The following is a 26,060-nucleotide window of genomic DNA, read 5'->3' on the forward strand; positions in this document are numbered from 1 at the left end:
CCGGCCTGTGGTTCGTACGTCAGCTTGCGTGTGGCCAGCAGTAGCAGCCTGGTTGATCAGACCCTGAACCACCATGAGGCCTGGTCTCAGACCAAGCCGCGGGGGCGTTGACCCCCGAAACTCTCTCCAGGTAAACTCCAGTTAAGGTGAGAGACTTTTCTCACAGGCGTCTAAGTCTCTCTATAGGTGGAAACACACACATACATACACCTGACGACACTGGAGGACAGGAGGGATAGGGGGGACACGATAACGACATATAAAATACTGAGAAGAATCGACTAGGTGGACAGGGACAGAATGTTCCAAAGATGGGACACAGCAGCAAGGTGTCACAACCGGAAGCTGAAGGGATGTTAGGAAGTATTTCTTCAGTCATAAGAGTTGTCAGGAAGTGTAATAGTCTGGAGAGTGATATAGTGGACCCGGATCCATACACAGCTTTAAGAAGAGATACGATAAAGCTCATGGAGCAGGGAGTGTGTGGACCCAGTAGCGACCAGCGAAGAGGCGGGTCAGGAGCTAAGACTCGACCCCTGCAACCACAAATAGGTAAATTCTCTCTCTCTCACACACACACACACACACTTTGTATTTACGAAATATTTTAATACTTCTGCATTCTAAATAAACATTATTTCTCTTTCTTCCAGGGCAATGGATTAGACCTGAAGGATAGTTTAAGTGGGCTGGGTGGCGCAGCCTGGGCTTATCCTATGTACTATCCCTACGACACACTGGCTGCCTATCCCTTCTCACACGGGTAGGTACTGTGTGTTTGGTGGTAATAGTAGTAGCAATAGTAGTTGTAGTAGTTACTAGTTGTCAAAGACACTTGTCGATAGACATTTAGCCTATTCTGAGAGAGAGAGTGAGAGAGAGAGAGAGAGAGAGAGAGAGAGAGAGAGAGAGAGAGAGAGAGAGAGACAGAGAGAGAGAGAGAGAGAGAGAGAGAGAGAGAGAGAGAGAGAGAGAGAGAGACCTCCTAATCTCCCATTCCTAGGTATTATATATCCCTACATTATTAGGATTATTAGTACTAGTATGTGTGTGTGTGTGTGTGTGTGTGTGTGTGTCTTAATGATTTATAGAATCATTATCTACAGGAAAATAAGAAACAGTATTTCCTCTTCGTTCTCTTACTTAGTTTTTCTCCCCCGTGTGTAATATCTCGTGCGAGTCGAGAGACTATTATTGTAGTTAGGTTAAGTGTTCGTACTCTTCAATTTACAAGCTAAGAGCTGTTACTTGCCTCAGCTCACTCGTAAACCTTACCTAGCATTAGTATTATTAAAACCCCTTGTTACGAAAGGCACAAACTGGGATCAGTCCCAGTTCTTTCACCAGTTTGACTAAAGACACGAATTGGGAACAGTTAAAATTCTCTATCTTGCCAGTTTTACGAAAGATACGAATTGGGAGCAATTCCAATTTTCTCTCTCTCTCTCTCTCTCTCTCTCTCTCTCTCTCTCTCTCTCTCTCTCTCTCTCTCTCTCTCTCTCTCTCTCTCTAAGCATCTCAAAATAACACTACTCAATTTGCATGCCATTTTTCACGGAAGCTTCACTGATCTAAGTCATCTTTCCACTGAAATGTCGTCCCACCGCTGCCTCTTGAATAAGCCAGCATCTCTCGCACTGGCAAATCTCTTCCCACCGCACAGCGCACTAAAAATCCACAGATTTACCAGCCGGAAACAGACTCCACAGCGATATAAAATCTCCATAATTAATGCCCCCCCTCTCCCCCAGCAAAGTTTGTTAAAAGGCCACCGCGGCTCGAATGCCTTTGGGCGACGACCCAGGCACACTGAAACATTGATAACCAATTAGGGGGCATTTTCACCCCCCACACCCTCCCTTGCCCTTGGGGATTTTTTTTCCTTGTGCACCCTTAGAGGTAATATTTTTTTGGTTTCCGCTATATTCGAAGCGGAAAGGTCAGTGTTGTTCTGCTTCAGGCTAGAGGGAGAAAGGTCAGTGTTTTTCTGCTTCAGGTTAGAGGGAGAAAGATCAGTGTTTTTTTGCTCCAGGTTAGAGGGAAAAACGTCAGTGTTGTCCTGCTCCATGGTAGAAATTAAAAGGTCAGTGTTTTCCTGATCCAGGTTAGAAAGGTCTTTTTCTGTTATATCGGGATGGGAAAGATTATTATATCTGTCCCAGCGTAAAGAGAGAGGCCACCACATAACTGTCCCAGTAAAGAGGGTGGCGGTATTAAACACCGCGGTTATATACGACCGCAGACAGGAATGTCAACATTCTCCAGCTGCGGTTTACACGAAGAGGTCAATAGATATTTCGCGTTCACTCTAATAAATGAACATCATTCTTCTTCCATGGAGGGAAAAACGATATTTTTTTCCGTGTATTATCCAGTGAGTTATATGTTTCGTTTCGTTATTCATAGAAAAACGAAAGGATATATTACGCTGCTCACTAGAGAATAGGTTGGACAAGAATTTCAGCCGAAAGGGTTTTTTGGATTTGAGAAGGGGTGACGAAAATAGGCCAGTAGGCCTGCTGAAGTGTTCTGCCAGTCTAGTGTTCTTGACCAAGTAGTGTAAGAGAACCCCAGCAGAGAGTTGTATTCCCAGAATTATATATATATATATATATATATATATATATATATATATATATATATATATATATATATATATATATATATATATATATATATATATATATATATATTATATATATATATATAATTTGAACCATATTTACACATTAGCACTCTTACACTACTGCTGCTGCTACTACTATCACTACTACCACCAGCACACACTGTATTATCCACATACATATACACCACCAACACATATATACTTGGAACACACAACTAAATGAAAGACAGATTACATGTCATAGCAATATAAGTCTTCTTGCCTCCTCTACCTCATCTTCCTCCTCCTGCCTCCTCTACCTCATCTTCCTCCTCCTGCCTCCTCTACCTCATCTTCCTCCTCCTGCCTCCTCTACCTCATCTTCCTCCTCCTGCCTCCTCTACCTCATCTTCCTCCTCCTGCCTCCTCTACCTCATCTTCCTCCTCCTGCCTCCACTACCTCATCTTCCTCCTCCTTCCTCCTCTACCTCATCTTCCTCCTCCTGCCTCCTCTACCTCATCTTCCTCCTCCTGCCTCCTCTACCTCATCTTCCTCCTCCTGCCTCCACTACCTCATCTTCCTCCTCCTGCCTCCTCTACCTCATCTTCCTCCTCCTGCCTCCTCTACCTCATCTTCCTCCTCCTGCCTCCTCTACCTCATCTTCCTCCTCCTGCCTCCTCTACCTCATCTTCCTCCTCCTGCCTCCTCTACCTCATCTTCCTCCTCCTGCCTCCTCTACCTCATCTTCCTCCTCCTGCCTCCACTACCTCATCTTCCTCCTCCTGCCTCCACTACCTCATCTTCCTCCTCCTGCCTCCTCTACCTCATCTTCCTCCTCCTGCCTCCTCTACCTCATCTTCCTCCTCCTGCCTCCTCTACCTCATCTTCCTCCTCCTGCCTCCTCTACCTCATCTTCCTCCTCCTGCCTCCTCTACCTCATCTTCCTCCTCCTGCCTCCTCTACCTCATCTTCCTCCTCCTGCCTCCTCTACCTCATCTTCCTCCTCCTTCCTCCTCCACCTCATCTTCCTCCTCCTGCCTCCACTACCTCATCTTCCTCTTCTACCTCATCTTCCTCCTCCTTCCTCCTCCACCTCATCTTCCTCCTCCTGCCTCCTCTACCTCCTCCTCTACCTCATCTTCCTCCTCCTGCCTCCTCCACCTCATCTTCCTCCTCCTGCCTCCACTACCTCATCTTCCTCCTCCTGCCTCCACTACCTCATCTTCCTCCTCCTGCCTCCTCTACCTCATCTTCCTCCTCCTGCCTCCTCTACCTCATCTTCCTCCTCCTGCCTCCTCTACCTCATCTTCCTCCTCCTGCCTCCTCTACCTCATCTTCCTCCTCCTGCCTCCTCTACCTCATCTTCCTCCTCCTGCCTCCTCTACCTCATCTTCCTCCTCCTGCCTCCTCTACCTCATCTTCCTCCTCCTGCCTCCTCTACCTCATCTTCCTCCTCCTGCCTCCTCTACCTCATCTTCCTCCTCCTGCCTCCACTACCTCATCTTCCTCCTCCTGCCTTCACTACCTCATCTTCCTCCTCCTGCCTCCTCTACCTCATCTTCCTAATCTTCCTCCTGCCTCCTCTACCTCATCTTCCTCCTCCTGCCTCCTCTACCTCATCTTCCTCCTCTACCTCATCTTCCTCCTCCACCTCATCTTCCTCCTCCTGCCTCCTCTACCTCATCTTCCTCCTCCTGCCTCCTCTACCTCATCTTCCTCCTCCTGCCTCCTCTACCTCATCTTCCTCCTCCTGCCTCCACTACCTCATCTTCCTCCTCCTGCCTCTACCTCATCTTCCTCCTCCTGCCTCCACTACCTCATCTTCCTCCTCCTGCCTCCACTACCTCATCTTCCTCCTCCTGCCTCCACTACCTCATCTTCCTCCTCCTGCCTCCTCTAACTCATCTTCCTCCTCTACCTCATCTTCCTCCTCCTGCCTCCTCTACCTCATCTTCCTCCTCCTGCCTCCACTACCTCATCTTCCTCCTCCTGCCTCCTCTACCTCATCTTCCTCCTCCTGCCTCCTCTACCTCATCTTCCTCCTCCTGCCTCCACTACCTCATCTTCCTCCTCCTGCCTCCTCCACCTCATCTTCCTCCTCCTGCCTCCACTACCTCATCTTCCTCCTCCTGCCTCCACTACCTCATCTTCCTCCTCCTGCCTCCTCCACCTCATCTTCCTCCTCCTGCCTCCACTACCTCATCTTCCTCCTCCTGCCTCCTCTACCTCATCTTCCTCCTCCTGCCTCCACTACCTCATCTTCCTCCTCCTGCCTCCACTACCTCATCTTCCTCCTCCTGCCTCCACTACCTCACCTCATCTTCCTCCTCCTGCCTCCTCTACCTCATCTTCCTCCTCCTGCCTCCTCTACCTCATCTTCCTCCTCCTGCCTCCTCTACCTCATCTTCCTCCTCCTGCCTCCTCTACCTCATCTTCCTCCTCCTGCCTCCTCTACCTCATCTTCCTCCTCCTGCCTCCTCTACCTCATCTTCCTCCTCCTGCCTCCTCTACCTCATCTTCCTCCTCCTGCCTCCTCTACCTCATCTTCCTCCTCCTGCCTCCTCTACCTCATCTTCCTCCTCCTGCCTCCTCTACCTCATCTTCCTCCTCCTGCCTCCTCTACCTCATCTTCCTCCTCCTGCCTCCTCTACCTCATCTTCCTCCTCCTGCCTCCTCTACCTCATCTTCCTCCTCCTGCCATCTACCTCATCTCCTCGTGCCTCCTCTACCTCATCTTCCTCCTCCTGCCTCCACTACCTCATCTTCCTCCTCCTGCCTCCACTACCTCATCTTCCTCCTCCTGCCTCCACTACCTCATCTTCCTCCTCCTGCCTCCACTACCTCATCTTCCTCCTCCTGCCTCCACTACCTCATCTTCCTCCTCCTGCCTCCACTACCTCATCTTCCTCCTCCTGCCTCCTCTACCTCATCTTCCTCCTCCTGCCTCCACTACCTCATCTTCCTCCTCCTGCCTCCACTACCTCATCTTCCTCCTCCTGCCTCCTCTACCTCATCTTCCTCCTCCTGCCTCCTCTACCTCATCTTCCTCCTCCTGCCTCCTCTACCTCATCTTCCTCCTCCTGCCTCCTCTACCTCATCTTCCTCCTCCTGCCTCCTCTAACTCATCTTCCTCCTCTACTTCATCTTCCTCCTCCTGCCTCCTCTACCTCATCTTCCTCCTCCTGCCTCCTCTACCTCATCTTCCTCCTCCTGCCTCCTCTACCTCATCTTCCTCCTCCTGCCTCCACTACCTCATCTTCCTCCTCCTGCCTCCTCCACCTCATCTTCCTCCTCCTGCCTCCATCTTCCTCCTTGCCTCCTCTAACTCATCTTCCTCCTCCTGCCTCCTCTACCTCATCTTCCTCCTCCTGCCTCCACTACCTCATCTTCCTCCTCCTGCCTCCACTACCTCATCTTCCTCCTCCTGCCTCCACTACCTCATCTTCCTCCACTACCTCATCTTCCTCCTCCTGCCTCCACTACCTCATCTTCCTCCTCCTGCCTCCTCTACCTCATCTTCCTCCTCCTGCCTCCTCTACCTCATCTTCCTCCTCCTGCCTCCTCTACCTCATCTTCCTCCTCCTGCCTCCACTACCTCATCTTCCTCCTCCTGCCTCCTCTACCTCATCTTCCTCCTCCTGCCTCCTCTACCTCATCTTCCTCCTCCTGCCTCCTCTACCTCATCTTCCTCCTCCTGCCTCCTCTACCTCATCTTCCTCCTCCTGCCTCCTCTACCTCATCTTCCTCCTCCTGCCTCCTCTACCTCATCTTCCTCCTCCTGCCTCCTCTACCTCATCTTCCTCCTCCTGCCTCCTCTACCTCATCTTCCTCCTCCTGCCTCCTCTACCTCATCTTCCTCCTCCTGCCTCCTCTACCTCATCTTCCTCCTCCTGCCTCCTCTACCTCATCTTCCTCCTCCTGCCTCCTCTACCTCATCTTCCTCCTCCTGCCTCCTCTACCTCATCTTCCTCCTCCTGCCTCCTCTACCTCATCTTCCTCCTCCTGCCTCCTCTACCTCATCTTCCTCCTCCTGCCTCCTCTACCTCATCTTCCTCCTCCTGCCTCCTCTACCTCATCTTCCTCCTGCCTCCTCTACCTCATCTTCCTCCTCCTGCCTCCTCTACCTCATCTTCCTCCTCCTGCCTCCTCTACCTCATCTTCCTCCTCCTGCCTCCTCTACCTCATCTTCCTCCTCCTGCCTCCTCTACCTCATCTTCCTCCTCCCCCTCCTCCTCCCTCCTCCTCCTCCTCCTGCCTCCTCTACCTCCTCTTCCTCCTCCTGCCTCCTCTACCTCATCTTCCTCCTCCTGCCTCCTCTACCTCATCTTCCTCCTCCTGCCTCCTCTACCTCATCTTCCTCCTGCCTCCTCTACCTCATCTTCCTCCTCCTGCCTCCTCTACCTCATCTTCCTCCTCTACCTCATCTTCCTCCTGCCTCCTCTACCTCATCTTCCTCCTCCTGCCTCCTCTACCTCATCTTCCTCCTCCTGCCTCCTCTACCTCATCTTCCTCCTCCTGCCTCCACTACCTCATCTTCCTCCTCCTGCCTCCTCCACCTCATCTTCCTCCTCCTGCCTCCACTACCTCATCTTCCTCCTCCTGCCTCCACTACCTCATCTTCCTCCTCCTGCCTCCACTACCTCATCTTCCTCCTCCTGCCTCCTCTACCTCATCTTCCTCCTCCTGCCTCCTCTACCTCATCTTCCTCCTCCTGCCTCCTCTACCTCATCTTCCTCCTCCTGCCTCCTCTACCTCATCTTCCTCCTCCTGCCTCCTCTACCTCATCTTCCTCCTCCTGCCTCCTCTACCTCATCTTCCTCCTCCTGCCTCCTCTACCTCATCTTCCTCCTCCTGCCTCCTCTACCTCATCTTCCTCCTCCTGCCTCCACTACCTCATCTTCCTCCTCCTGCCTCCTCTACCTCATCTTCCTCCTCCTGCCTCCTCTACCTCATCTTCCTCCTCCTGCCTCCTCTACCTCATCTTCCTCCTCCTGCCTCCTCTACCTCATCTTCCTCCTCCTGCCTCCACTACCTCATCTTCCTCCTCCTGCCTCCACTACCTCATCTTCCTCCTCCTGCCTCCTCTACCTCATCTTCCTCCTCCTGCCTCCTCTACCTCATCTTCCTCCTCCTGCCTCCTCTACCTCATCTTCCTCCTCCTGCCTCCTCTACCTCATCTTCCTCCTCCTGCCTCCTCTACCTCATCTTCCTCCTCCTGCCTCCTCTACCTCATCTTCCTCCTCCTGCCTCCTCTACCTCATCTTCCTCCTCCTGCCTCCTCTACCTCATCTTCCTCCTCCTGCCTCCTCTACCTCATCTTCCTCCTCCTGCCTCCTCTACCTCATCTTCCTCCTCCTGCCTCCTCTACCTCATCTTCCTCCTCCTGCCTCCTCTACCTCATCTTCCTCCTCCTGCCTCCTCTACCTCATCTTCCTCCTCCTGCCTCCTCTACCTCATCTTCCTCCTCCTGCCTCCTCTACCTCATCTTCCTCCTCCTGCCTCCACTACCTCATCTTCCTCCTCCTGCCTCCTCTACCTCATCTTCCTCCTCCTGCCTCCTCTACCTCATCTTCCTCCTCCTGCCTCCTCTACCTCATCTTCCTCCTCCTGCCTCCTCTACCTCATCTTCCTCCTCCTGCCTCCTCTACCTCATCTACCACCTCCTCCCTCATCTTCCTCCTCCTGCCTCCTCCCTCATCTTCCTCCTCCACCTCATCTTCCTCCTCCTGCCTCCTCTACCTCATCTTCCTCCTCCTGCCTCCTCTACCTCATCTTCCTCCTCCTGCCTCCTCTACCTCATCTTCCTCCTCCTGCCTCCTCTACCTCATCTTCCTCCTCCTGCCTCCTCTACCTCATCTTCCTCCTCCTGCCTCCTCTACCTCATCTTCCTCCTCCTGCCTCCTCTACCTCATCTTCCTCCTCCTGCCTCCTCTACCTCATCTTCCTCCTCCTGCCTCCTCTACCTCATCTTCCTCCTCCTGCCTCCTCTACCTCATCTTCCTCCTCCTGCCTCCTCTACATCATCTTCCTCCTCCTGCCTCCTCTACCTCATCTTCCTCCTCCTGCCTCCTCTACCTCATCTTCCTCCTCCTGCCTCCTCTACCTCATCTTCCTCCTCCTGCCTCCTCTACCTCATCTTCCTCCTCCTGCCTCCTCGACCTCATCGGCCTCCTCCTGCCTCCTCTACCTCATCTTCCTCCTCCTCCTCCACCTCATCTTCCTCCTCCTGCCTCCTCTACCTCATCTTCCTCCTCCTGCCTCCTCTACCTCATCTTCCTCCTCCTGCCTCCTCTACCTCATCTTCCTCCTCCTGCCTCCTCTACCTCATCTTCCTCCTCCTGCCTCCTCTACCTCATCTTCCTCCTCCTGCCTCCTCTACCTCATCTTCCTCCTCCTGCCTCCTCTACCTCATCTTCCTCCTCCTGCCTCCTCTACCTCATCTTCCTCCTCCTGCCTCCTCTACCTCATCTTCCTCCTCCTGCCTCCTCTACCTCATCTTCCTCCTCCTGCCTCCTCTACCTCATCTTCCTCCTCCTGCCTCCTCTACCTCATCTTCCTCCTCCTGCCTCCTCTACCTCATCTTCCTCCTCCTGCCTCCTCTACCTCATCTTCCTCCTCCTGCCTCCTCTACCTCATCTTCCTCCTCCTGCCTCCTCTACCTCATCTTCCTCCTCCTGCCTCCTCTACCTCATCTTCCTCCTCCTGCCTCCTCTACCTCATCTTCCTCCTCCTGCCTCCTCTACCTCATCTTCCTCCTCCTGCCTCCTCTACCTCATCTTCCTCCTCCTGCCTCCTCTACCTCATCTTCCTCCTCCTGCCTCCTCTACCTCATCTTCCTCCTCCTGCCTCCTCTACCTCATCTTCCTCCTCCTGCCTCCTCTACCTCATCTTCCTCCTCCTGCCTCCTCTACCTCATCTTCCTCCTCCTGCCTCCTCTACCTCATCTTCCTCCTCCTGCCTCCTCTACCTCATCTTCCTCCTCCTGCCTCCTCTACCTCATCTTCCTCCTCCTGCCTCCACTACCTCATCTTCCTCCTCCAGCCTCCACTACCTCATCTTCCTCCTCCTGCCTCCTCTACCTCATCTTCCTCCTGCCTCCTCTACCTCATCTTCCTCCTCCTGCCTCCTCTACCTCATCTTCCTCCTGCCTCCTCTACCTCATCTTCTTCCTGCCTCCTCTACCTCATCTTCCTCCTGCCTCCTCTACCTCATCTTCCTCCTCCTGCCTCCTCTACCTCATCTTCCTCCTCCTGCCTCCACTACCTCATCTTCCTCCTCCTGCCTCCTCTACCTCATCTTCCTCCTCCTGCCTCCACTACCTCATCTTCCTCCTCCTGCCTCCACTACCTCATCTTCCTCTTCTACCTCATCTTCCTCCTCCTTCCTCCTCCACCTCATCTTCCTCCTCCTGCCTCCACTACCTCATCTTCCTCCTCCTGCCTCCACTACCTCATCTTCCTCCTCCTGCCTCCTCTACCTCATCTTCCTCCTCCTGCCTCCTCTACCTCATCTTCCTCCTCCTGCCTCCTCTACCTCATCTTCCTCCTCCTGCCTCCTCTACCTCATCTTCCTCCTCCTGCCTCCTCTACCTCATCTTCCTCCTCCTGCCTCCACTACCTCATCTTCCTCCTCCTGCCTCCACTACCTCATCTTCCTCCTCCTGCCTCCACTACCTCATCTTCCTCCTCCTGCCTCCTCTACCTCATCTTCCTCCTCCTGCCTCCTCTACCTCATCTTCCTCCTCCTGCCTCCTCTACCTCATCTTCCTCCTCCTGCCTCCTCTACCTCATCTTCCTCCACCTCCTCATCTTCCTCCTGCCTCCTCTACCTCATCTTCCTCCTCCTGCCTCCTCTACCTCATCTTCCTCCACCTCCTCATCTTCCTCCTGCCTCCTCTACCTCATCTTCCTCCTCCTGCCTCCTCTACCTCATCTTCCGCCACCTCCTCATCTTCCTCCTGCCTCCTCTACCTCATCTTCTTCCTGCCTCCTCTACCTCATCTTCCTCCTGCCTCCTCTACCTCATCTTCCTCCTCCTGCCTCCTCTACCTCATCTTCCTCCTCCTGCCTCCTCTACCTCATCTTCCTCCTGCCTCCTCTACCTCATCTTCCTCCTCCTGCCTCCTCTACCTCATCTTCCTCCTCCTGCCTCCTCTACCTCATCTTCCTCCTCCTGCCTCCTCTACCTCATCTTCCTCCTCCTGCCTCCTCTACCTCATCTTCCTCCTCCTGCCTCCTCTACCTCATCTTCCTCCTCCTGCCTCCTCTACCTCATCTTCCTCCTCCTGCCTCCTCTACCTCATCTTCCTCCTCCTGCCTCCTCTACCTCATCTTCCTCCTCCTGCCTCCTCTACCTCATCTTCCTCCTGCCTCCTCTACCTCATCTTCCTCCTCCTGCCTCCTCTACCTCATCTTCCTCCTCCTGCCTCCTCTACCTCATCTTCCTCCTCCTGCCTCCTCTACCTCATCTTCCTCCTCCTGCCTCCTCTACCTCATCTTCCTCCTCCTGCCTCCTCTACCTCATCTTCCTCCTCCTGCCTCCTCTACCTCATCTTCCTCCTCCTGCCTCCTCTACCTCATCTTCCTCCTCCTGCCTCCTCTACCTCATCTTCCTCCTCCTGCCTCCTCTACCTCATCTTCCTCCTCCTGCCTCCTCTACCTCATCTTCCTCCTCCTGCCTCCTCTACCTCATCTTCCTCCTCCTGCCTCCTCTACCTCATCTTCCTCCTCCTGCCTCCTCTACCTCATCTCCTTCCTCCACCTACCTCATCTTCCTCCTCCTGCCTCCTCTACCTCATCTTCCTCCTGCCTCCTCTACCTCATCTTCCTCCTGCCTCCTCTACCTCATCTTCCTCCTCCTGCCTCCTCTACCTCATCTTCCGCCTCCTGCCTCCTCTACCTCATCTTCCTCCTCCTGCCTCCTCTGCCTCATCTTTCTCCTCCTGCCTCCTCTACCTCATCTTCCTCCTTCTGCCTCCTCTACCTCATCTTCTTCCTCCTGCCTCCTCTGCCTCATCTTCCTCCTCCTGCCTCCTCTACCTCATCTTCCTCCTCCTGCCTCCTCTACCTCATCTTCCTCCTTCTGCCTCCTCTACCTCATCTTCTTCCTCCTGCCTCCTCTGCCTCATCTTTCTCCTCCTGCCTCCTCTACCTTATCTTCCTCCTTCCGCCTCCTCTACCTCATCTTCCTCCACCTGTCTTCTCTACCTCCCTCCCTCCTCTACCTCATTTTCCTCCTCCTGCCTCCTCTACCTTCTCATCTTCCTCCTCCTGCCTCCTCTACCTCATCTTCCTCCTCCTGCCTCCTCTACCTCCTCATCTTCCTCCTGCCTCCTCTACCTCATCTTCCTCCTCCTGCCTCCTCTACCTCATCTTTTTCCTCCTGCCTCCTCTACCTCATCTTCCTCCTCCTGCCTCCACTACCTCATCTTCCTCCTCCTGCCTCGCTCTCACCTTCTAGCTCCCACTCCCTCTCCTCTCTCATCCCTCCTCTCCTGTTATCACCACTTCTGTGTACACATTTTATCATTGTCTCTCACATCTTCCACTGTTCTCACCACGTTTTTTTCCCCTCTTTCCTAACCTCCAGACTTAGTGATCCAAGTAAGACCATTTTCCTGCGATAAATAAATATGTAAATCACCCTAAAATGCGAGACTAATAAGCCCGTCCGCAATTTATAGTCAAATTCTGACGTCGGCAGTTCGTCTCTTCCCGGCGGCGGCTGGCGGGGGCGGCGGCTGGCGGGGGCGGCGGCTATCGGTGGGCGGGCGGCCGGCTAAAGCACTACGCCCACACGCCCGCAGTTTCACTCTTTGAGGCCCTGTGCCGCGGGCCGTTAGGGGTGACGGCGGCTCCGGCGGTGCCGTGGGCGGCTTGCGCCTCTCTGAGCCTTGTAAAAACGCCCAAATTAAACGGTTTTGAAGAGTCCCAGCCCGGGGGGGGGCACGGGAGAGGGGTACAGGGGGTAGGGTTGGGGTGGGTAGGGGGGCGACGAAAAAGCCATCGAATACATAATATATGAGGAACCCATACTGAGGGGGAGGGGGAAGAGGGGGAAGGGGAAGAGATAGAGGGAGGGGGTGGAAGGGGAGGGGAAGAGGGGGGGGCACGCACTACTCTTGATAAAAGTTTTATTCAGATTGATTCCAAATGAGGAAGAGTTATTTTTAGGGCTTAACTAAGATACGGAAAGAGGCAAAGGGGGGAGGGAGGGAGGGGAAGGTGGAGGGGAAGGGAGGAATGAAGGGAGGGGAAGAATAAATGAGAGAAGTAGGGATAGGGTTGAGGGTGGGAAGGGGTTGAGGAGGGAGGGGAGGGTGGAAGTCGGTTAAGGAGGGAGGGGGGTTGTAAGGAGTGGGCGAAGGGAGTAGAGAAGAGATAGAAGGGAAAGGAAGAGTTGAGGGGAAAGAGGTGAGGGGATGAGAGTGAATGGGTTGGAGAAATAAGAGGGAGGGAAGAAGGTAGGAAGGGAAGGTTGAAGGGAGGGAAGAAGGTAGGGAGGGAAGGTTGAAGGGAGGGAAGAAGGTAGGAAGGGAAGGTTGAAGGGAGGGAAAGACTTTACCAGAGAGGGGGCTGAAGAACAAAAGTAGGAGGAAAGGAAGAACATAGAGGATGGGAAGTGGAATGGAAAGGAAGGGGTGGGGGATAAGGAAAGGTATCAGAAGAGGAGGTATGGGTGAGAAGACAAGTAGAGTCAACAAGGAGAGTGCCAGTGGGTGTAAAACAAACTTCTGGTGCCACTGAGTGACTTTGCTTCACCAACACTGCCACTGAGGGGAAAGAAGGAAAAGGGGCAGGGGGGGGGGAGTTGACTTTGAAGGGGAAGGGGAGATCGATTTAAGAGGAAAAGGGAGGTCGGGTGTTGCTTTAGAAATTAATGGAAAAAAGACTAACCTGGCTAGTAGTTTATAGGGGAAGGGGTTAGACGGGAAGAAGAGGGGAGAGAAGAGGAAGAGAGGAAGAGGAGGAAGGGAGGAGAGGGAGAGGACTACTATTTTTTTTTTTTTTACACAGGGTTTGACAAGGTTAAGGATCCCTAGCTTTATTGACAAGCTATTTACAGGTTAAGGATTCCTAACTTTATTGGCAAGCTAAGAGCTGTTACCTACGTCAGCTCATTTGAAAGCATTTTTATTGTTATGAGACATACAAGTAGGAAACAGGATGAAGTTGGAGCCATCTGTGGGCCAGCATTTTCATTTGATCAACTGACTTTATCTCGTTGACATCATCATGCTGTACGAATGTATTCCATACTCGAGTCATCCTGGGTATGTATGATTTCGACACGAAGATGAGAAACATCTCGTAATCCATACAATGAGAGTTGTCCCCAAACTACACTTCAATAAGTGACTAACTAAAGTGAGATAGACGAGAAGGAGTATAGAAGGAAGTCAGTGATGGAAGGTGGAATGAATGCAGATAAACAGGAGGGAAGTGGGATAGTAAGGATGGTAAAACTGGATGAATAACTAACGTGATGGAAATAAGGAGAGCAAATGAGTGGGGAGACAACGTAAAGAATCCAGAAAGGAAGTATAGACGTGGGAACGATGTATAGAAGAATGATGAAACATAAGAAAAGGATAGAAATAAATAATTGATCAAGGGAAGGTAATAATAAGCCAGTGAGAAGACGGCTGGGAGAAAGAGGGAGAGGGAGAGAGAGAGAGGCTGATGGATAGAGGAGAGGGAGTGAGGGCAGGGAGGGTGATGTAATACTCTCTTAGGATGATACTTTTAATGGTTCGGATCCCTCACCCCCCCTGAATAAATTAAATGGGGGGGGAGAAAAGAGGAACTGAGATAGCTGGTTAAGTTCCGAAGGGAAGATGAGGATAGGTAAGTAATTCCAAGTTTTTGGTTATCCTAGAAAGATGGAAATAGGCAGGGATGGTGGTGGATGGTGTTAGTGGTGGTTAATGGTGGTAATAGTGTTGAATGGTGGTAGTCGATGGTTTTAATAGTAGTAGTGGTGGTTGATGGTGGGCAATTTCCCCCCCCCCAAAAAAAAAAAAATCCAATGCGAGTCTTATTTACATGACCAACTATCTCAAGTGGCCTTTGTGGTCATTTAAGCAAAGCTTCCCGCTGGCTGGCTTCCCTCTCCACAAGAAATAAAATCAATCCTCCAGCAAATGATGTGTGCTGCAAGTTTATCCACTGGTATAAAAAGGAACAGAGATGGATGCGACACATGAGTAATGCTTTGATATTTTTATGTACGACACTCTGGACGTTAGTGGATCCAGGCACTCTGGACGTTAGTGGATCCAGGCACTCTGGACTTTAGTGGATCCAGGCACTCTGGACTTTAGTGGATCCAGGCACTCTGGACGTTAGTGGATCCAGGCACTCTGGACGTTAGTGGATCCAGGCACTCTGGACTTTAGTGGATCCAGGCACTCTGGACGTTAGTGGATCCAGGCACTCTGGACGTTAGTGGATCCAGGCACTCTGGACGTTAGTGGATCCAGACACTCTGGACGTTAGTGGATCCAGACACTGTGGACGTTAGTGGATCCAGACACTCTGGACGTTAGTGGATCCAGACACTGTGGACGTTAGTGGATCCAGGCACTCTGGAGGTTAGTGGATCCAGACACTCTGGACGTTAGTGGATCCAGGCACTCTGGACGTTAGTGGATCCAGGCACTCTGGACGTTAGTGAATCCAGGCACTCTGGACGTTAGTGGATCCAGGCACTCTGGACGTTAGTGGATCCAGGCACTCTGGACGTTAGTGGATCCAGGCACTCTGGACGTTAGTGGATCCAGGCACTCTGGACGTTAGTGGATCCAGGCACTCTGGACGTTAGTGGATCCAGACACTCTGGACGTTAGTGGATCCAGACACTCTGGACGTTAGTGGATCCAGACACTGTGGACGTTAGTGGATCCAGACACTCTGGACGTTAGTGGATCCAGACACTCTGGACGTTAGTGGATCCAGACACTCTGGACGTTAGTGGATCCAGACACTCTGGACGTTAGTGGATCCAGGCACTCTGGACGTTAGTGGATCCAGACACTCTGGACGTTAGTGGATCCAGACACTGTGGACGTTAGTGGATGTAGACACTCTGGACGTTAGTGGATCCAGGCACTCTGGACGTTAGTGAATCCAGACACTCAGGACGTTAGTGGATCCAGACACTCTGGACGTTAGTGGATCCAGACACTCTGGACGTTAGTGGATCCAGACACTCTGGACGTTAGTGGATCCAGACACTCTGGACGTTAGTGGATCCAGACACTCTGGACGTTAGTGGATCCAGACACTCTGGACGTTAGTGGATCCAGACACTCTGGACGTTAATGGATGTAGACACTCTGGACGTTAGTGGATGTAGACACTGTGGACGTTAGTGGATGTAGACACTGTGGACGTTAGTGGATGTAGACACTGTGGACGTTAGTGGATCCAGACACTGTGGGCGTTAGTGGATCCAGACACTGTGGACGTTAGTGGATCCAGACACTGTGGACGTTAGTGGATCCAGACACTGTGGACGTTAGTGGATCCAGACACTGTGGACGTTAGTGGATCCAGACACTGTGGACGTTAGTGGATCCAGACACTGTGGACGTTAGTGGATCCAGACACTGTGGACGTTAGTGGATCCAGACACTCTGGACGTTAGTGGATCCAGACACTGTGGACGTTAGTGGATCCAGACACTGTGGACGTTAGTGGATCCAGACACTGTGGACGTTAGTGGATCCAGACACTGTGGACGTTAGTGGATCCAGACACTGTGGACGTTAGTGGATCCAGACACTCTGGACGTTAGTGGATCCAGACACTGTGGACGTTAGTGGATCCAGACACTCTGGACGTTAGTGGATCCAGACACTCTGGACGTTAGTGGATCCAGACACTCTGGACGTTAGTGGATCCAGACACACTGGACGTTAGTGGATCCAGACACTCTGGACGTTAGTGGATCCAGACACTCTGGACGTTAGTGGATCCAGACACTCTGGACGTTAGTGGATCCAGACACTCTGGACGTTAGTGGATCCAGACACTCTGGACGTTAGTGGATCCAGACACTCTGGACGTTAGTGGATGTAGACACTGTGAACGTTAGTGGATGTAGACACTGTGGACGTTAGTGGATGTAGACACTGTGGACGTTAGTGGATGTAGACACTGTGGGCGTTAGTGGATCCAGACACTGTGGGCGTTAGTGGATCCAGACACTGTGGGCGTTAGTGGATCCAGACACTGTGGACGTTAGTGGATCCAGACACTGTGGACGTTAGTGGATCCAGACACTGTGGACGTTAGTGGATCCAGACACTGTGGACGTTAGTGGATCCAGACACTCTGGACGTTAGTGGATCCATACACTGTGGACGTTAGTGGATCCAGAAACTCTGGACGTTAGTGGATCCAGACACTCTGGACGTTAGTGGATCCAGACACTCTGGACGTTAGTGGATCCAGACACTCTGGACGTTAGTGGATCCAGACACTCTGGACGTTAGTGGATCCAGACACTCTGGACGTTAGTGGATCCAGACACTCTGGACGTTAGTGGATCCAGACACTCTGGACGTTAGTGGATCCAGACACTATGGACGTTAGTGGATCCAGACACTCTGGACGTTAGTGGATCCAGACACTCTGGACGTTAGTGGATCCAGACACTCTGGACGTTAGTGGATCCAGACACTGTGAACGTTAACTGATCCAGACATTGTGTACGTTCATGAACAAAGACACTGTGGAGGGTCATGGATCTAGATACCAACAATCTGCTGTTTGCTGAGATATATATATATATATATATATATATATATATATATAAGGGTTATTTTATAATCAGATTCAGTACGCGTCGCTCGGGATTACACAGTGAATTCAAAAGCAAATTTCGGATAAGGTCATTTGAATTTCGCCTATTTCAACAGAGACCAAAAAACACGCGCGCATTAACTGTAAACACTCGCATTTAATTTAATCCCCAAATACCTCTCACCTGCATCACTCCCCCCTCCCCTCTCCCACTCCCCTCCCTCTTCCCCCTACCCGCATCCCCAATCTGTGTTGCCCGGGAACTGGCTGTCAGATTAACTAGCCAATCACGGGTAATTAACGTGCTTTGTCCCCCGGATCAGCCAATGAATACCAAACACGGGCTGCATCCTGATTGGCCCACAGAGTCATATTTTGAACCAATAGCAAGTCGAGTTTCAATGTGTTGACGGGGGAGGGGGGGAAGAAATCACAGGATGAGAGGCTGTATCAGGCAGCAATGTTTTGTTCGTGTGTTTTATGTTATTTTTCGAGGTGTGGGGGTGCGGGTGGGGGGTTTCTTTCGTGCTGTGTTGGCGGAGAGATTTATAATGGTCCGTGTGGAGGCCGAAGGTTGTCAATTAGTTAGTTGGTTGCCATCATTAGAAGGCTTTGTCAGTAGACCAGCCGAAATCCTGCTTAAGCTGAGGGGGGTCAGTGGCCCACTGCTGTCAGCACTTCTCAAGAGATGAGGGGAAGTGAGAGAGGGAGACAGAGGGGAAGAAAGTAGCCAGGATGTGTATGTGTGCGAGAGAGAGAGAGAGAGAGAGAGAGAGAGAGAGAGAGAGAGAGAGAGAGAGAGAGAGAATCAGAGGGGAAAGGTGATAAATAGTAAGGGGGACAGACGAATGGGAAAGGAGAAGAGAGAGATAAACTAAAGAGGGGAAGGGGATTAGGGAGAGAACGGAGGTGGAGATATGTCGCTAAGGTAAAATAAAAGAAAAAAAACAACATATGAAAGATGAATGAGTGGATGACAGAGCAAGGGAAGAAAAGCTGGAAGTAAGAAGAAGCAGATGAAGACTGGAAGAGACAATGATATGGGAAGTAGAATGAAAATTTCTGAGAGAGAGAGAGAGAGAGAGAGACGTAATTATCTCCTATTTCTAGGTACTATATGTCCCCTACACTATTATTATTATTATTATTATAGTAATGACATAGTGTATCAAACTCGAATATTTTTAATATATTTCATAGCAATCATTTTTTTTGCATAGTTTGACACACACACACACACACACACAGTTTTACTAGAAGGGAAAGACTAAGAATCCTACCCTAAAATACATTTTGCAAGACCACAAGGTTTGTCCATCTTCAGGAAATCAAGTTCCAGCATCATGGCTGGAACTTGATTTCAAGCATTTTGAATACTTGAATTTACAGACCACATCAACAATTAACATCGAATACAGAAAAAAAAACAGCCGTTCTCCTTCAATTGTTTTCGTCTGTCTTGGGAGAGTAACCAGAACGTAACATCAACGCGTTTTATTGGTTCGGTTTCCCGAGTTTGTTTTTACATTTTCATTTATCGTCTTTTGCTAATGAGTATTGCAGTTTCTGTTATGTAATATGCTTCTTCCAGAATGTGATTTCCTATATATACACCTATATATGCTTGACACACAGGGTCACAACTCGTATATACTATCATATACAAATCAACCCATCCTTGAACTGATCTTCCTATCCATTATTTTTATGACCTCTCAAGTAGCTTGCCCACGATTTCCATCTCTCCTCCGGGTTAACTCGATGATCAAATTCTCTTATGGACCCTGTTTTCCTTCTTACATTTGCTTCTGTAGGTACGGCATGGCCTTCGACGCCGCTCGCAGGAAGAACGCCACCAGAGAGACCACAGCGACGCTGAAGGCCTGGCTCAACGAACACAAGAAGAATCCTTACCCTACCAAGGGTGAGAAGATTATGCTGGCTATCATCACTAAGATGACTCTTACTCAGGTAGGTGGTGGTGATAGTGGTAGGTGGTGGTGGTGATAGTGGTAAATGGTGCTGGTGGCAGGAACTTACCCTCCATCCCCCACTTGTTCCCAGTATTAGTAAGTGGCAATTGTGGAGATTGTGATGATGGTGGTGATTGTTGTGGAGTTGACTGCGTAAGTGGTAGTCATGATTACCACCATCATCATAGATGTTCAGAGCTTGCCCAGCCATCGATCTGAAGATCAAGCGACAGTGCGGAGACTTAAATACTGTCTCAGGGTAGTAGTAGTAGTAGTAGTAGTAGTAGTAGTAGTGAGAGGCAACTGAGAGGTCATGTCCCTCTCAGATCCAACCCTTCTCACTTGAAAAGCTTGTCCAAGGTGTTTTCTGTACCAAGATGCCACGTGTTGCAGTGTCTGACAGGATGAACATCAAAATGGTATACAATACCGACAGGTTGTTAGGTAAGACACATATGCAACAGTTAGGCGAAACGTTTCGGAATAAAGTTGTCTAACTGTTGCATATGTGTCTTACCTAACAACCTGTCGGTATTGTATCTCTCTCTCTCTCTCTCACGAGGGCAATATTTTACCTATATTTTCAAAACCAAAGAGATCGGTAACGTCGCAAACCAGAACAATAATCTCGGGTGAATTAAAATCACACACAAACGCTGTCTTATCTTCCTTCAGTGACTACAAAAAAAAGGTCAAATTTATTTTATTTCAACATTTTTTTTTTGCTGATGATGCCTATTTAAGGCAGAACTTGCCCCAGTTATCTAATAAAGGAGACAAGCTTTCCCTGGAGATGTTCGCTGTGTGTGTGGAACTTAACGAGTCTCAACTTCAGAGAGGCTCTACACGGAGCGAAATGTGTTGTCAATAAGTCCTACTATATAACGTGTGTCTCTTCCTCGCTATCACGAGCGAAACGTCGTCTTGTAATCTAGCAAAGTCGTGATCTTTGCCACAGACTTTGCACTGAGCGAAAAGTCTAAATAAAAAGTGTGGTTTTTCCCTCACCTCTCTGATAGTTTTTGTTATAGTTTTTTCTCTGAATCAGCCATTAAAACCCAGCTGATTTTATACCAGGGTTATGTACATTTCCAAATGTCTCCCGTTTAAAGGCTGCATGATTTAGGCAAATCCCCGTTTGTACTCAATACGCTCAGAAACGGCTAATTTCCTCCGGTTGAAAGTCAAAAGACCTTGGAACCGCTCGACCTTAACTGTTTAAACTGAGAATTGACTCGTTAAAAAACTTGGAGATTTTTTTTTGTGTGTATATCAGCAGAGAGATTGTTTGCTGGTGGGTCGGGCGGGGAAGGTGCGTACCTCCTAATTAAGGTGACACTTACCTGAGGAGAGGTAAACAGCGAGGCGGGGAGAAAGAAGAGGCTGGGGGAGGGGGAAGAGAAGCAGGTAAGCGGAGGCGGGGTTGAGAAATAAGCAAGAAAAGACAGGGGAGAAAATGCAGAGAAGAGAGAAGTGGACACTCGACGTTGAAGGCTTGGGAAAAACTACATGGAAGAAGATGCTGAGGAGAGGAATCAGGGAGGAGGAAGAGGAATGAGACAATAGTAGAAGGAGAAAGAGATTACCCATAGGTTACCAGTAGTCGCTTCCGACGGGGAGGTCAGAGCTCCGCGGCGCGGCTCCAGACCAGGCCTCCTGGTTGCTGGTCTGGCGAAGAGCGGTGGAGGAATGGGACAAGACAACAGAACGAGCAAATTCAGTAACCCTTGCGGACTGAAATTCCAACTGTATTTGTCACTGCTTCAGGACCAGGCTATAAGTCTGAGAAACCCGTCAAGACAGACACACACAGACACACACGGTGGTGTCTTCAAGAGGCTGTGTCTCGACTCCAGTAAAAACTTCTTGATAGGAGGAATTGACTTGTACCCCGCCGCTGTTTAAATCAATCCTGACTCCTTCCCATTTCCAAAGAGCTGTGTAACCCCCTATGGATTTAGCTTTTCCAAGTGAAAATACTACTTCTACTAATAATAATAATTTAATAATATAATAATATAACAATAATTAATAACACGCTTTTCACCTTAGTTTCCTCAGGTACTCTGGCAAAATTTCCTGGCTGAACCCGTTCCTATCTCACCCAGAACTCCTGAGCTCATAATAATATTGCATTAAGGGATTCGAACCTGATTAAAGGGATTTAGAACAGGTTAACCCAGAAGTACAAATACATTAAAACTAAAAATTCATCTCAGAATACCTAGACGTCGTAACGTGTCAGCAACACAGTCTTAGAGAAATTCGAACCTGAGGAACCACGTAGGGTTCCACTGGTTCAATCCCTGCCAAACTCTTAAAAATGTAAACATTACTGTGATCCAATAAAATTGGTAAAAAAAAAATTGTCATTATTTAAATTCGCAAATTATTTTGGCGGTTTATTTGGCGATTATATTAAGCTGTTTTTTTTTCTTTATTATTAGTTATAGTATTAGCATAGTAATAACAATAAAATATTATATTTATATTAGTAACTCCCTCAGTTTACATACTGACCTGTGGTATCTCACCTGGTCACTCAGGTCTCCACGTGGTTCGCCAACGCTCGCCGGCGTCTCAAGAAGGAGAACAAGATGACGTGGGAGCCCAGGAACAAGACGGACGACGATGATGATGACGACGATGATAAAGATGATGACCCGAACGATGGTGAGAAGGGCAAAGGTAAAGGCTGTCCCCCACACGGCCCTTTTTACCTGCATGGTTCTGTTACCTGTTGTCTCTTTTCCTGTTGCCTCCTCTTCCGTGACTTGTTCTCCTGCTGTTCGTCAGTGACCTGTTCAAGAGGTACCCGTTCTCCTGCTCTCCGTTACCTGTTATCTTGTACTCCTGTTGTGCGTGTGCTGTTGTTACCCGTTTTCCTGCTCTCCGCTATCTGTTGCGTGTGCTCCTGTTATCTATTGTCCACGTTGTGTTACCTCTTCTTCCGTTCTGTTGTTGGTACGCCTTTCACCTGCTTTTTCCTCGTCTGTTCCCAATTTTTTTGCGTGAACTTTGGACTGCAACATCCCCACTCCTCCAAGAATGCAGGCACTGTACTCCCCACCTCCAGGACTCGAGTCCAGCTAACCTGATGTATATGAAGTAATGACTGTCCTGGAGGTACTCGAACCGGGGGAACATGTGAGAATATTTCATAGATTCACCCAGGATAATCACGCATTAACGCGCGTCTTTCTGGTATCCCTTAAGACTCTCTAAGGCGTTGATGAGTATCCCTCTTGTTGATGACAACGCATTGCTGTTGTTCCCTCTTTCACGGTTCTGTCCAGTGCCCGGTAAACCCGGATTTACCTGTCTGCGGTCGTCAGAACTGCTTTTTCCTCTCCGCCCTTGCATTCTGTCTCGTGATAGTGGTGTAAGAACTAGCTTGTCCTGATGTTTCTTATCGCGGCGATGTCTGCCTGCCCGGTGGAAATTTTTCATCGTTAGTGCCACCTCCGCATATCCTGGGACATCAATTCCTCTCGTTTGTTTTCCACCAAAGTCATTGTTTACTCTTCATTTTCATTATTAATTGCCCCCATTTTTTTCCTCTTCTGGGACCTCACAAACTATTTTAGAGGCTTTGGATCTGCTGATATATTATTTACCACACTAGAAGGTGTTATCTCTCTTCCGTACTTAGGTCTTTCAACTTCCTGCCTCCTGTCCCTAGTTGGTTTAGCGCTTAGTTACGATGGCAATAATAAATACTGCCTCCTGTACTCGCCTATTTGTGGATGCAGCAGAAGCCGAGACTCAGCTCCTGGATCTTCCTTTTAAAACTCATCCGTGGGTATGTGTCAGGTCTTCCATAATCTCGCACATCAGTGTCTTCACTTTCTCGTCTCCAGAGAACAGGTCTTCCCTGTCCTGCAGCTCAAAAAAAAAAAATGTCATAAGACCATTTGTCAAGTAACATGAAGCTCTGGAAGAAATATCTGAAAACCGCCATCGCCATCACATCTCGTCACGGTAAACCGCTGGCTGGCTAGCTTGTTGGCTTACTGGTTGGCTGACTTTTTTGGCTGGCTTACTGGGTGACTGGATAGCTTGTTGGCTTATTGGTTGGCTGACTTCCTGACTGGCTTACTGGGCGACTGGCTGGCTTGTTAGCTAGCAAGCATGTAACGAGGTAGGCAGGTAAGTAGATAGGTTGGCAAGTAGACAACTCAACATACAAAGATACAAGAAGATCAGTAGGTAGGTAAGCAGGCGGAGAAAGAAAAAGCAACCGTGGAGACTTGCAAATAAAATAGGGAGGCAGGGAGGTGGAGACAAGCAGGGAGATGGGTGAGGGAGACAGGGAGGGAGGGAGGCATGTAGGAAGGCAATGAGACAGGCATGGGGGGGAGGGAGGCAGAGACAGGTAGACAGACAAGCTGGCCTGACAACACTCGGACGAGCTCAACAGGATCCACCTCGTCGCTATCAGCGGACATGAAGAATCGCCACCGTACACATAGTTATCACGAAAGCCTTTTAAGCTATCGCCATTATCATGTGTGTGTGTATGTGTGTGTGTGTGTGTGTGTGTGTGTGTGTGTGTGTGTGTGTGTGTGTGTGTGTGTGTGTGTGTGTGTGTGTGTGTGAGGGGGGGACCTAAGAGCAGACGATCAGCAACAATCGCAACTGCTTCCCTTGCCCATTTCATTTTATTAGGAACACCACCTCCCTCCCCCGTCATCAAGGTGATAAGAGCGTACAACGACAGGCTGACTCCGTGTTGAGCAAGGAAATGCTTCTGTAACAAGCGCTCTCAGTTATCAGCTTGGCCGATGGGTAACCCGTTATGGAAAAACGACATTGCGGATATTACCCCCAGATGGGCCCTCCCCCCTAGTTTTTCCAGGCTGGCGTACATACCACCTCGCTGAAAACGCATCCAACTGTCTGAAATTAACCTCCAGGAGGACAGCGTACGAGGCAGGAGGCGCGGGCAGCGTGGAGGGAGAGTTTGTATATTGTTATCGAGAAGTGGGTAGTTGGGGAGTTATGGTCTGGGCGGAGTCAGGGAGGAGTCCGGACGGTACAGCCCAGTTCGGCGTCTTGTTCGAACTGCTTCCGAATTGATCGTTCTAAACACACGGCCGTTTTTTTTTTTCTTTGCCCCCAGCCTGTTCCTCAGTCGTTGACTAACTGCGTTTCTCACAAGGTAAACCGAGCCTATATGTGCATCAGTCTGTCAAGTATATATTGGTGTACTCGCCTCTTGCACTCGCCTAGTTATGTCTGCTGGGGTTGAGCTCCAGCTCTTGGGGCTGGAAAATCAGCCGCTATCCCCCCTCATCCCCCAGTGACTTGTCTTGCATTTACTGATCGCTTGTTTGCGATTATATGAAATGTCGTGCCGAATAGGTAAAGCTTAAGATTTTGGCTTAAATAGCAATGCTCATCTTGCAAGTGAAAATTTGTGTATGCAATAATTTCGCAAAAATCATTCTGTACCTAACGAAAAAATATATTTCATTGTTTGTTAAATTATAGTAAACTTATCTAAAATATATTTAGTTAAATTAGGCTAAATTAAATTGCGCTTGTTATAAAAAGGTTAGGTAAATTTTCTAAGGTTCTTTTGGTACAAAATTATTAATTTTTACATTAACATAAATGAAAAAACGTACAAGAGAAATTTTTAGAAAGGACTTACCAATTTTACCTATACGGCACGACATATATATATATATATATATATATATATATATATATATATATATATATATATATATATATTAATGACCCTTCTCACATTGACCAATCGCTTTACTCTCGTGGGTTTGTTTCAGCTTTTAGCTTCATGTTGTCTCTCTTCGATCTTCTCTTCCTGTCATATCTCCGAGTGTTTTCCATTTCCTTCGTTTATCTATTATTATAATCATGGGGGTGCGCGAAACCCGTACGATTATACAGCGCCTGTGGGGGGGGGGGATGGAAGGTATTCGAGCTCACTCAAGCAAACTGGAGCACAGATCCAATTCCCAAGATCAAGAGTCCCTCACCAGCGTGAAGGAACCTCCCTGGAGGGGTTCGTTTATCTAAGAAAGTGAGATTTACATTTAAAAAGTTAACCAAGATCTTTAACTTCTTGGCGCTGTCTTGCGACAAACCTCAGAATCTTGTGGGGTAAATTGACACACTTGACGCTGTTAGGAATCCATTTTAGCGTTGAATATCATAATACATAACATCGTTACATTATGCGTAATGGTCTGAATAATTTACGTGTTCACATTTCCGTAGGCTGCTCATTTATTTACCTGTTTTGCGCATGTATCCAATGTTTTGCGTATGTATCCAATGTTTTGCGTATGTATCCAATGTTTTGCGTATGTATCCAATGTTTTGCGTATGTATCCAATGTTTTGCGAATGTATCCAATGTTTTGCGTATGTATCCAATGTTTTGCGTATATATCCAATGTTTTGCGTATGTATCCAATGTTTTGCGTATGTATCCAATGTTTTGCGTATGTATCCAATGTTTTGCGTATGTATCCAATGTTTTGCGTATGTATCCAATGTTTTGCGTATGTATCCAATGTTTTGCGTATGTATCCAATGTTTTGCGTATGTATCCAATGTTTTGCGTATGTATCCAATGTTTTGCGTATGTATCCAATGTTTTGCGTATGTATCCAATGTTTTGCGTATGTATCCAATGTTTTGCGT

At 49.3% G+C, this 26,060-nt stretch overlaps 1 protein-coding gene across 1 annotated transcript in view; it reads left to right on the forward strand.

The window, feature by feature from the left end:
• Positions 1-623: 623 nt before the first annotated feature.
• LOC138850896 (iroquois-class homeodomain protein IRX-2-like) overlaps positions 624-26,060 on the forward strand; it is a 51,313-nt gene continuing 25,876 nt past the window's right edge. The window contains exons 1-3 of the mRNA XM_070081324.1: positions 624-763; positions 19,228-19,384; positions 21,933-22,074. Of these exons, the coding sequence (XP_069937425.1) occupies positions 717-763; positions 19,228-19,384; positions 21,933-22,074 (346 nt within the window). The 5' untranslated portion in view covers positions 624-716. The remainder of the gene's footprint in view (positions 764-19,227; positions 19,385-21,932; positions 22,075-26,060) is intronic.

This window comes from Cherax quadricarinatus, unplaced genomic scaffold (assembly GCF_038502225.1).
Source record: "Cherax quadricarinatus isolate ZL_2023a unplaced genomic scaffold, ASM3850222v1 Contig2331, whole genome shotgun sequence".
NCBI lineage: Eukaryota > Metazoa > Arthropoda > Malacostraca > Decapoda > Parastacidae > Cherax > Cherax quadricarinatus.